Source organism: Podarcis tiliguerta (assembly GCF_965153285.1).
Source record: "Podarcis tiliguerta genome assembly, chromosome: 6".
Lineage (NCBI taxonomy): Eukaryota > Metazoa > Chordata > Lepidosauria > Squamata > Lacertidae > Podarcis > Podarcis tiliguerta.
In genome coordinates, this window is record NC_139539.1 from 41,075,448 (window position 1) to 41,088,120 (window position 12,673).

At 42.3% G+C, this 12,673-nt stretch overlaps 1 protein-coding gene across 2 annotated transcripts in view; it reads right to left on the minus strand.

Annotated features, from left to right (window-relative positions):
- Positions 1-12,286, minus strand: part of MDM4 (MDM4 regulator of p53) — a 29,410-nt gene extending 17,124 nt beyond the window's left edge. The window contains exons 1-4 of one of the 2 annotated variants that reach the window (XM_083445572.1): positions 11,944-12,286; positions 7,060-7,171; positions 4,817-4,891; positions 1,344-1,477 (exon numbers count right to left, since the gene is read on the minus strand). In XM_083445572.1, the coding sequence (XP_083301698.1) occupies positions 1,344-1,477; positions 4,817-4,891; positions 7,060-7,134 (284 nt within the window). In that variant the 5' untranslated portion in view covers positions 7,135-7,171; positions 11,944-12,286. The remainder of the gene's footprint in view (positions 1-1,343; positions 1,478-4,816; positions 4,892-7,059; positions 7,172-11,943) is intronic. The other variant, XM_083445573.1, reaches the window with a different exon arrangement.
- Between the last annotated feature and the right edge of the window lie 387 nt (positions 12,287-12,673).

Here is a 12,673-nt window from a genome sequence, read left to right on the forward strand (position 1 = left end):
GACACCATCACCAGCTACCCTACGAAGAGAGCATTTGCCCATGTGGAGGAAATGTGCCTGAAGACTTACCCCACTACACACAGGTTTGCCCCAGCTAGGAGGATGTAAGAGGAGCTTTCTTCAAAGTTTTAAATACCCCGGTTGAGTGATCAATTGGGCATTTGATTAACTTTTTATTAGGGGACATGTGTCCCCATACCTCTGAGAAAGTGCCCTGCTTTGCCTTTAGAGTGGCCATTTTAAGGAGAAAGGTTTGTGGGGGTGATGAGTTAAGTTCTTCAGGCAGCAAACTCTTATCTGAGAGAACATCTGGTTCTAATATTTATTTTAGTGGTATAGTGTATTTTGTTCTGCTTTTATTCTGTTTAACGTATTTTATCTTTTGTAATGGCCTCGGGTAGACAAAATAAATAACAAAAAATGCAATATTGTTGGGAGGCTTGGTTAAGCCTGCATGCAAGGCTAGCATTTTGTCCCATTCCAGGCCTCAAGGTCTGACCTACATGTGCAACAGAGCCAGGTGGTGTTAAGGGGCAGTATGGAGCAGGTCACTAGGCAGAAGTCATTTTTTGAATGACCACCTCTCCCCATTCTAAAAACTCCCTGCAAATAAAAATCAGCACGTAAGTTACAGAGCAAGGCTACAACTTCTATCCCTGGCATGCTGGTTTTCTATTTGCTGTGAGGTTTTGTTTTAATATGAAGAAGAATTCGAAAGCAGCACTGCTGTATGTGACCAAAAGCAGAATAAGTCTATGTAATGAAGTGTCTTATTTAAGGCACCTTAAATACCAACACATTTATTGTGCCTTAAGCTTTCAGATACTAAAGTCTTCTACATCATATCCATGGTGTAACCCTCACCTGCAGCTACATATACAAATGTGATAAGGGTGGGAAAATGAGGTACAAAAAGTATACAAATAAGTGGCAATTCATTTATGGTGGAAAGTTTGTGAGACAAATATGATAACCATTTATAAGAGCAGTGGTAGGCGATAAAACAATCAACTAGGCACTGCTGAGTTCATCAACATCTGAAGTGTGAAAAATCCAATGACTCCATTCAATCCCAAATGAAGAGGCTTGAACTTCTGGATGAATTTTTATTTAGCTATTTCACACTGGAGTTCCCCTTTGAAAATCTTTTGTTCATGTATGGCCAAATACAGTAGATTTCAATTAGATGCTTGCACCCCTAAAATACATTATGCTCAAAGGAGAAGGAGGGATCACTTGTGTCACGAGTTATCTATACCACCCAAGCTGAAGAGGAACCATAGATTAGAAAGTTGCTTTACACACAGGAAACTTATTCTATGTATGTTTTAAAGATTTCCTACCTTGGGTCATTCACAGAGAAGCTTTCACAACCTAGAAGATCCCCCAGCTGGTCTCCTCCACAATACACCATGTGCTGCTGTTTTTTGTCATATAGCTGCTTCTTTGAGATATACTCCCCAAGGTAATGTACAAGCTAGGCAAATAAAAAAAATAAATAAAACTTAAGACATGCAGAAAGAATTAAACCAGTAAGGATTGCTCTCTATTACAATTTGTTGAACATTTTCCTCTGTAAATAACATCACACAACGATAGTGCTCCTAGTCAGTAAAAACACTGTTGCAATTTTATATGGCTCCCACCCATCTCATGAATTAAAGCTCTCTTATTTTATGAATTAAAGCTTATCACATCCTTTGAACCAACGTAGATACTGAGGGTTCGATTCAACCAACACAGGGAGCTAGCAGAATGGAGCACAAGAGCTTCCACAAGTGCAACAGGGCTCTCCCATCCTCTCCTGCCCCAATTCCACTCTAGAGGGTCAGGAGAATCCCCATAATACTGGTGGGGAGGAGAGAGGGAATCACTCCATCTGGCAAGCAGGAATGCTTGTGCTGATGGGGCAATTGAGACAACAGACTTTTAATTCCCCCAATTCCAGTCTTTTATCTTTCAGCTACCCACGTGGCAAAAGAGGGTCATATATACATCAAGTGCTCCCCAACCTGCAGGTCGTGGCACACAAGTGGGCTGAGAAGCCTGTGCAAGTGGGTCATAGGGTTGGTAAGTAAAATCAGAATAATTACCACCTTGAACTGGGCCTGGAATCATAATGGCAACCAACGTAACTGTTTTAAAATAGGGGTTCACAGAATTGGAGTTATATGAGCTCTAAACGGAACTCCACAATCCAGCTAAAATGGAACTCCCACATCCAAACCGCTTTCCATGGCGAGAAAAAAATGTGCAATTTTTTAAAACGGGAACATTTCTCTCTCTCCTTAGAAAGCAGTTTGCATTCAAAGCGCCAGCTGGAGAAAGCACTTCAGGGATAACTCTGCAAACCACTTAAGGCATCAGCAACCGTGGGGGGGAAATAGGAAACACAGAATAAACAGACATGGGTAGTTTTTTATAGTCCATATTCATTCCCTAATTAGAACCCCACTGGCTGGAGTTTGGATATATAGGGATCTCAAAGATGACACAACTGTAGATCTGAACATTGATATCTGTGGACCTTAAATTGTCTGGAAATATAACCAGTCTAGAGCAGGACTGAAAAACCACTGATCCTTCTAGAATTGCTGAACTATAAGGCCCATCATCCCTAACCACTGGCCATGCTGGCTGGGGCTGGTGAGAATCAGAGTCCAACCACATCTTGAGGCTCAAAGGTTCACCACCCCTGGGCTACAGCTTAACAGTGGTAAACAGAAAGTGGCATTAGTTATAATGCAGGAGACGGTAATATGTAAATAATATATATGCTCAATGTTTATTTTATTGTATTAGGTAGATTTTTAAAAGCTGAGAATTCTGTATTAAGCATATGTAAAGTAGTTGTCATTATAACCATCAGAGAAGATTTTATATATATTCACAGTGTAATAAAAGTTTGTTACAAACACCCTAACCTCCTTCTGAGAAGCTTAGGGCCACTTTCCCATGGGTGTCCCAAACACTGCTCAGATACACTGCATCCCTTCAGAAGTCAAACCATACTATGGGCATTCAAGCACAGTGGCAGATTCAGCATCTAGGTCAAGTATTCCCAATCAGCTATTTTTTTTATTATTTTATCATTAATTATTATTAATTATTTATTTTTTATTATTATTATTATTATTATTATTATTATTATTATTATTATACCCCACTCAACTAGCTGGGTTGCACCTGCCAAACTGGGTGGCTTTCAACACATATAAAAACATAATGAAATATCAAACATTAAAAACTTCCCGATACAGGGCTGCCTTCAGAAATAAGGCCAATAGACACAGAGCCCCACTGCTTGTGTGAGAGTTGCAAGTTTAAAATTAAGGCAATGACATTGCAATCAAATAATTCTTGAACTGCAAACCAGCTCCAACTGAAGTGGTGCAGCCACATACTAGTATATAACACACAAGTGGAGCCTATCCCTCATGTAATACATTAAGCATAAAAGCCTAGTCACCCCTCTGTCTCCAGCAAAAGGGAGAGGGGGAGTCTCACCTAGAGAAGATAAATGCAAAATGAACAACTACTAGCAGCTTCCACCCACTGCTGGGGGACAAGCCCTTACTGCGCTAAATGTAGTCTGGTATGGCAAATTAACATTTTAACACTAAAACTCCTTCCATTCAAAGTATTCAATTTGTTTTTTGCAAAAATATTAGAAGCTAAATAAGTTATTTAAATGCATAAGTGTTTAAAATAAGTCACAGAGCACTACAGGAATATCTGACACATTCCTAATGAAAAGCCACTGCATTTAATTCCTAGCTGACAGGATACCCCTGTAAATCACAGCTAGTGTCATTTTTCTAATCTTGTACACACTTTGCATTTTCATCTTAAAATAAATGATTTCACAGGGTGTCTTGGGTTTAGCTGACAAGACATTTCCAATGAAATGAGAGAAAATAAAAAAGTATAATTCAAAAACTTTCAAGCTTCAATTGGCAACAAGAAACATTTCTAACAGTCTCTCAGGATTACAACTAATGCAGTTTCCCTCCCCCTCATAATACTGACCGATAGCCCTAAATCATTTTATAATAGCTATTCAACAATAAAAAAGCTGCTGCTCTTTTCGCATCTGCAACAGGCAGCTCAAAAAACCTTTTGATGAATAAAACACACACCCATGGCAATAAGGATGTGCCAATTTCACATGAAAGGTTCAGAAGTGCTGAGACCAAAATCTGCCCCTCCATATTTCAGCCTCTATGCTCAAAATCAAACTAGGGGATGCATTATTAAGAATAGTTATGGATAGTCTTTAGGGACACCCTCCCCCAAAAAACCACTTTCACCAACACTGCTCACTCAGGTTATTGGAAAGAAGCAGAAACATTTCATTCTAGCAACTAAATTATCCAGAATAAACTTGCAAAATTACACACAGCAGCATATCAATCACCAGAAGGAAATCAAAAGGTAGCAAACTGGAAATGTTAAAAGAACAGATGAAACAGCATCTGAAAGTGGCAAATGCTTGTGTCAAATACACACTGACCACCAAAAAGAAGTAAATATTAGGGAGCATAAGACAGCATATATAATTCAAAGACCATATGCACAGTCCTCATTTTGTGGAAGTTACCATTACACTTTCCTTCTTCAACAGCCTAAATATGGGAAGTGAAAGGGGTTTTCCAATAGGACTGAGCCAAAATGTGTTCGCAACTTCATTTGTTTGGGCTATGAAGTCAAAGGGGGGCATTTCAGCAATATTAGATGTGGTTATGTATAGAAATACATAAAAGAAGGCAACCATCAAAACTGTTTCCTATACAGAAGAGTGTACGTGTCAACTCACCTCCTTTAGTGTGAAAGTTTCACCTTGAGCACCTGCAGCTCGCAGAATCTTCAGGAGTGGCGGTTTTGGTCGTAGCTAAGATATGTGATAAAGAGAGTTTTCTAAAAGCCATGTTCTGTAACTTGTGTGAGGACAGATTAAATGCTGCCCCTACCTTTCCCAGAACAGGAAACTAAATGCTTCATGCAAGCCTGAAACACACAACTGCAATGTCCCATCCCCACCAATGCACCTTTGAAACAAATAATTCGAAGGAGATGAAGTCACTAACAAACGATGCATAACCTCAATGTAAATCATACATTTCACTTTACCAGAGAGAGAAAGCAAGATTTAAAAAGAACGAGCATGAGAGGCAACAGCAACATACAAATCCCAAGTATCATAACACACATGTTGCTTCCCCGCCCTCTCTCACTGCAGCAGTCATAATACCCAATTAGGGCCACAATTATGTTATATCAACTCCAAGTGAAACTTTATATGAGAGCTACCCAGGCAGCTTCATAAGGCTGAAACAATGAAATGCCTGAAGCAAGAAGGCCCATTGGTCTGTATTAAACACCTTGTTACCCTCTATATTCCCAACGCTAAAATGAGAGACAAAGGTGAAGTGTTGATACGTTCAGGCTAAGCAGGCAGAACAAGGGAGTTAGCAACCTAGAGTCATTCTAGACCAGTTTCAAAATTACACTGGTCGTACTGACTCCCATTTTCCCACATGTCTGTGGAGTTATGCAGTTCTGTGTCACCAACAGCTTTTAATCACACAGCTTCCAAACAATACCCGGGCAGCAAATGCACTGCAAATTCCAAAATCTTTAACTCAGGATTTTGTTGGAAACTGTTTCCCAGCACTCTCACTACCAATTGAAAAGACCAACCATTTGGGGACTCCTGTGTTTTCCGAAATCAAGCCCAAGGGAAGCATCAAAACTGCATGCCTACTTTTGAAACCGTTTGCGGGCAGCAGGACATAAATTAAGCTCACTTAAAGTTCAGTGCTACAGTAATCTAATACAAGGCTCATACACACCCAAATAATTAAATCCGAGAATAGTTCCAGATTCCAACTTAAGGGGCCTCTGTCATATGGGTTGATTTCTTCATTTTAAGACACCCTGCTCTCTGCAGAGGAACACCTGAACCACCTCAACGTATTTCACTTGGGACCCTAAGAACTCCAGCATAGCCAAATTGGATATAAAGATTAGATTATTTTCAGCTCCCCAGGATACTAAATTTGACAGCTAATATATGGCCATTAACTCAAATGTCTTTATTTAGTCAATATTTTCTCCCAGCAGTGAGAATAAACAAACATGCTTAATCATATTACCTGGGAACTATGATAGATAGTACCACTTCTAAATTAATATACTAGGGAACTAAATCCCAATGGAAAAGCCAGTTGTCATTAAGGGCAAATACAATTAGAAGTTGAACTCCTTCCTGCTTGATTGGCACCCACTGTTGACTGCACTTGTCTTTCCCGCTTCCATCTATATTGCTGCGTGTTACACCCCCTTTTCTAGCCACTTCTGGGTCGCCGTGATGCATGTGTGGTTGCGCATCAATTGGACATGTATAAATCAGTCGTTGCCTGTATTTATACATATACAGTGGTGCCTCGCAAGACGAAATTAATTCGTTCTGCGAGTTTTTTCGTCTTGTGAATTTTTCGTCTTGCAAAGCACGGTTTCCCATAGGAATGCATTGACGGTTTTAAGAAAAAGGCGCAAGACGTTTTCGTCTTGCGAAGCAAGCCCATAGGGAAATTCGTCTTGCGAAGCAACTCAAAAAACTCTTTCGTCTTGCGGGTTTTTTGTCTTGCGAGGCATTCATCTTGCGAGATACCACTATATACAACCTGAGCCTACGATGGAGGGGTTCACAGCATTAACAGCCAAAAATGGTATTGCTTCTTACATACCTGCAGTTTTGGATTCAAGCCAAATGAAACATGGCGCTCTCTCTCTGCCTTTCCAGTCTGACCTTCTGGTTCAAATAATACAAATCTGACCTTTTGTCTTTCTAACAGACAGCTGAGGGAGGGTAGCCCACCCATTTGCCCTCTGACTGGAGCCACTCCCTTTGTTCCACTTAGGACCCATATTTAGCAGGCCTTTAGCAGGCTGGCCTGGCTATTCCAGCAATAGAATCCATGCTGGATCCAGGAATTAAAATGGGGCCCAGGCTTCAGTCAAACCCCTCCTCCCAAAAAACTCATAATAATAGGTTACCTGTTTGACTTGTTGAGGTGATGTTCTGCAGGCACTCTCTGGTGATAGATATTGTGTAGAGGTGGAAGATGACATTTTGGCAGTGAAGTAGCTGTCTATTTTCAATACAAGCCTAAATCCAAAATAAGATTTATCAATTAGTCTGAAAGAAAGCACACACAAAACTATGCAAGAACAGATACTATTCAGAAGTCTTAGAAAACCATTTGGCATAAAATTAAATAATAGGATCCTAGGAGTACTTACATGTCTAATATTAAGACCACCCTATTACCATTTTTAAAGTTTGGTTAACAACTTTTAAAAATCCAACACCTACTAGTCTAACATAAATTAGGCAATTATGAAGGAAAAGCCTGCAACTCCTCATTTATTGCACCTTAACTAGATATCTTTCCTCTTCTTCTAGAGACTAGTGTCTGAAACAACTTCTTCGAAGTGCAGTCCCAAGCAGTCTTTACTCTTCTGACCCTTTGAGCCCTAATATAACCAAGTCCCCTCTGGCATGTTGAGGCAAATCCCTAAAACAGTGGCTGTGTTAGGATGAGTCACTTGAACACTAACAGCTGAGTCATTAAACTAGTACCCAATCATGGTTAACTTAGTCAGCAAGCAGGGCTGGGGCAAGGAACTGAATGTACTAGTGCTTAAAGCTAATGATATAAATACAGTTTATCCTATAAACTGAAAAGTTCCACAAGTGTTTATGAAAAATGCAGTATGCTTTATGCAGAGCTTTCAAATCAGCAAGCTTTATTTTCACTCAGTTCCAGCAAAGAAAGCATGAGATAGCAAAAATCCCTAAATCAGAATCCAGAATTATTTATTGTGGCACCATTTACAATAAACAGCCAGTTAAAATGGCAGTATCACAGCTCTCTCCTATGGTATTTATTCTGAAGTAAATCATACTGAAGCATGCATGGACATGAGCTTTATTGCAAATGTTGGGTTTGGTATGGATATTGCAACTTGTGGAGAGACTGTGATATCTAGAGGCTAAATGAGATGGCTACTAAATGATAAGCATGAGATCTCAGTAGATCTATGGCTTGTGTATTATCAGATTTAAACAAATCAGACTGAAAAGTCGAACTGATTAAAAACCTATGCAACCTATGTATAGACACAAACTTAGTATGTATGCATTAATTCATTAAATAGAAAAAGGATTACATCCAAATTCCAATATTTCAGAATGAAGTTAAGGGAAGACGTTTTTCATGCACTGAATTGACAGCCTTGTTCTCTAATGTGGCAGTTTTCAAAATAACTATAAAACATGTACAGACCTGCATGTCCTAGTGGTGGGGTTTAAAATAACAGGCTAGGAGTAATGGCAGTTCATGTCATGTTTCTTAACCTCTGACGGAATAAGTAAATCCCTCCAGCTGGATTTTCCATGGTGCTCAGTAAAGAATACTAACAGTAGGCTAAACCAGGTTTGGATCTTTGCATAACCTTGTAAATGATGGCTGGCAAAAAGTATGACATCTATGTATAACTATGACTTTCTCTTAGAGCTCACAACAGCACTTGAAGTTTAAGAATTCAGAAAATAGTTTTAAAACAGCTAAAAAATATATTTAGCTTAACAGAACATGTTGGCCACAATTTATTTAAAACCATAAAACACTAGACACATGGATGTACTTCCCAATAAAATAGATGTTCACAAATGTTCCAAGCAAACACATACAAATATGTAAACCACATGTCTGAAACCCACAGAAAACCATTTTCTCTCTCCCAAAACGACCTCAAATATTTCTCTGCAAGGTCAAAGGAAATGGGGGAAATCTCCCAAGTGTCTCTGTGCTCACAAATCCTGCCTTAAGGGCACATTTAATGTGTGAATATGGTGAGCATTTGTCCTGGGTTCAGGAATTAAGTAGTTATAACAACAGAAGAGTGGCCAAAACCCAGATAATGCAATCAGGTAAATGGCAGACAGGAGATAAACAACACACTCAGGATTCTGTTTTAGACCGCCCCCTGTGATGTATGCATGATGTATTGGGGGAGGTGGTCCTGGGCTACACAGCTTCTATGATGTATGTATGATGTTTCTGTGGGTGGTCTGGAGTTTGAGCGTGGGCAATTTCAAAGTCTATACAGTGGACGCTCGGGTTGCGAATGTGATCCGTGCGGGAGGTATGTTCGCAACCCGCAGCACATCTGCGCATGCACGGGTTGTTATTTGGCACTTCTGTGCATGCGCAAAGTGCAAGCGCCGAAACCCGGAAGTAACCTATTCCGGTACTTCCGGGTTTGGTGCAGTGCAGTGCGCAACCTGAAAACACGCAACCTGAAGCATCTGTAACCTGAGGTATGACTATATAAGGGCGGACGCACCTTTGTTCTGGGTCCCTCCCCCCCTCCTGTGTGGGGGGAGGGGAGCACACTGTTGCAACAGCTTTAATAAAGATCAGGCTTACTAGCTGCTTTGCTTCTCAATATTCTCTGGTTGGCCTCTGGTATTTTCTCCTACCGATAGAGAACCTACAAAAGGACTCTACATGGGCTCTTGGGTACCCCATAAGGGAAAAGAAGCAGTTTTTTTCTCATAACAAGTAGAATTTCCAGTACGTACAAGTTGAATGACTCCGCTGTTCAAGTGACTCATCTGAACACATTCACTGTTTTAGGACTTGCCTGAGCATGTCCTAGGGGACTTGGTTTTCTTTGGGTTCAAAGGGTCAGAAGAGTAAAGATTGCTTGGAACTTCACTTTGAAGAAGCTATTTCAGAGGGAAGATAAATACCCCATTAAGGTCTTATAAATGAGTTGCAGGCTTTTCATTCATAATAGCTTTATTTATACTTGACTGGTAAGTGTACCTGTAGGTTTTTTAAGTTGTCACCAACTGAAAAAAGAGTAATAAGGTGGTCTTAGTTTTGGTCATGTAAGTATCCCCTAGGATCTTTTCACTTATTTTTGTGCCCAATGGTTGTAAATTGCCATATGAGATTAGCAGCTATAACAATATTAGGGAGAGGGGGCAAAAACACATTGTTGCAAGCTGGTACTATCAAGCATTGCAGGGGGTTAGGGTTGGACGAGATGACCCTGGGGATATCTTCTAATTCTACAATTCTGATTCTACAAGCATTCATTTATGCCCTTTAAGATGACACAGAAAAACATGAAGAAATACCATCCCACACCCTCTAACAGTCATCCAGAATTCTGAGATCACAGAAAATGATCAGTCCCCCGTGAATTGTTTGGGGACTTAAAATAATCAAACAAGTGATGCAGTGAGAATGCTCCTGTTCAGGATACTACTTTCTATTCGCCTTCCACCCATTCCCAACAGTCAGTTAGTATTCTGTTGCAATGGAGGATGGCAAGAACTCACTGGGCTATTGAGTTCCCCAAACCTTAGGGTCCTTGTTTTCCTAAATGTTTTTTTTTTGTTTTGTTTTTTTTTTTATTTCTGGGAACCTTGGGCATTCCCTCAAGCCTGGTAATATCGCCAGCTTGTGTATGGAAGGTGCCGTTTCGGTTATATAAAGACAGACACTCCTAGAATTGAGATTGCCGTACGATGATGAGCATACACTGCTAATTGTTCACTTTCCAATGCATTACTAATCTCTTAAAAATCACTTCCTTGTTTCCAAGCTTTACTTAAAATGGCTAGGCAGGACAACTAAGCAGCAAATGCCGGCTGTCATTCAGCAACTTTCATTTCAGCGTCTTACGTAAAAATGACGGGCGCACTGAATGATGTAAGGACCTGCGCACTCCCTTATTTTTAAACTTTCCCTCTAAAATATTTAACACGTTCTCCAGCCATTTTTCCACGAGGTCAGAGCCAGCTCCTGATTAGTTATAAACAAACTCAAAAAAGTAATTTCAAAAGTTGCCTTGGAGGGGAGCAAAGAAAGCTACTTTAGGCAAAGCCCTTAGTGATGGGGTGCTTACACAAAGCACAAGTGCATGCAAGTCAGAGGAAAGATACCCTTCCTTAAAAAAAAAAAAAAAGGGCAACGTGCCTGAACTTGGCGAGTTTAATTATGAGAAACGTCAAAACGAGAGCTAAGCATGTGTGCAAATGCCAGTCCTTTAAAAATATATATACCTGCTTTAATTTTGCTTTTCAGACTATTGAATGCTGTAATAATGATAACCCTCCGCTGTGTTCTCCCCTCCTTACACTAAGAAAAAGGCAGTCAAAAGTCGCAAAATACCCAGGTGCTATTGACACAGCAGGGACCTCCCCACTCCAAAGCCTAGCAAGCGGTGCCTTCTCCCACAGCCTGGAACTGGAGACTATGGAAGATTACTCGGCTAGGGGTGATCGCCAAAGAATAAGACTTTTCCACGACAAGGAAAACAGAGCGTCTCATAAATGCTTGGGGCAGCTTCTTCACGGCCCCCCTCGCAACCCGTCACCTCCAACCTCCCAATACTAACATTTGGGCCCGCAAAGACTCCAGGAGCCACAGTTGCCAACTGAGCAGGGAAGAAGAGCGAGAGGAGCAGCCTGCCTGCCCTTGCTTCCCTCCCACCACCTCCGCTAGCAACCGTTCCCTACATTAGCGTGTAAAAACACCCCATCGTGGGCGCAAGTCGACGGACGGCGCTTTTTACCGCAAGGGCTTTTCTGTACATCCCAGGTCAAGGGGGCTCTCGAAGCGGCCGGTCCAAAAAGTCGGCAACCCCCGTCCCCTCCACTCCCCTCCCCGCGGTTTTCCCCCTCCTGAGCTTCCCCGCCTCAGCCCCGCCATCGATCCGCCTTTTCCCTAAAAGTTCCTTTCGCTGAGGGGGAACTTGGAGCCCCCCCCCCCCGAGATGTTCGGCATCCGGCCACCTTTCGCCCTCCTACGGAGAAGCCGCGAAGATCTCGGGCCCCTCAGCGCCTCCTCCGGGACTCACCCTAAGGCCGCTCCACGACGCCCAGCAGCTCCCGGCTAGTTACGGGGGATGGGGCGGGGTGGGGAGGACGGGGCGCTTAAAACCCCCAGCGGCTCGTCGCCTCCATCTTAGCGAGGGCGGGAAGGCAGCAGGCCTCGGTTTCCGCCCAGCCTCTCAACATGGATACCCGCGCACTTCCGCCCAGGCCGCAGGGATAGGCCAGCGCCCACGTGCCTATGGCGGGACCAGCGACACGCGGGATCAGCTAACAGAAAGTCTCCCGCCAAGTCACGCACTACACCATAGAGGTTAATGGGAAACAAAGGCTAGAGCGGAATGGCGGGCGGGTAGAGTGGAAGCCACAGAGATAAGGAGGAGAGAGATGCTCACCAGCAAGAGGAGGTTTCTACGGAGCTTGCTTCGCCGCACGAGGCGGGCTGCCCACGCGCGGGGTGTAATTGCTGCAGGTGATTGGCAGCAGCTGCCTCTCGTTCACACGCGGCCGAAGCAGGTGTCCCCTGGTTGGGGTGTTTCCCCCGCGCCCAATTCGGATCTTACTCCCAAGTGGGAAAATTGGGTTCAGCCTCTGAATCTTTAAAAGCGCGATATTGGCTGTATGTAAACCAGTGGAGCACGAGGCTTCCGCACGGAAATATGCTCCGCGCTTAGTCTGGGAGGAGGCGATTTCAGTTAGACTTGCTTCTTCTGCAGGGGAGACTTTGGACTGGCAATCCGGTGTAGTCTCAGCCCC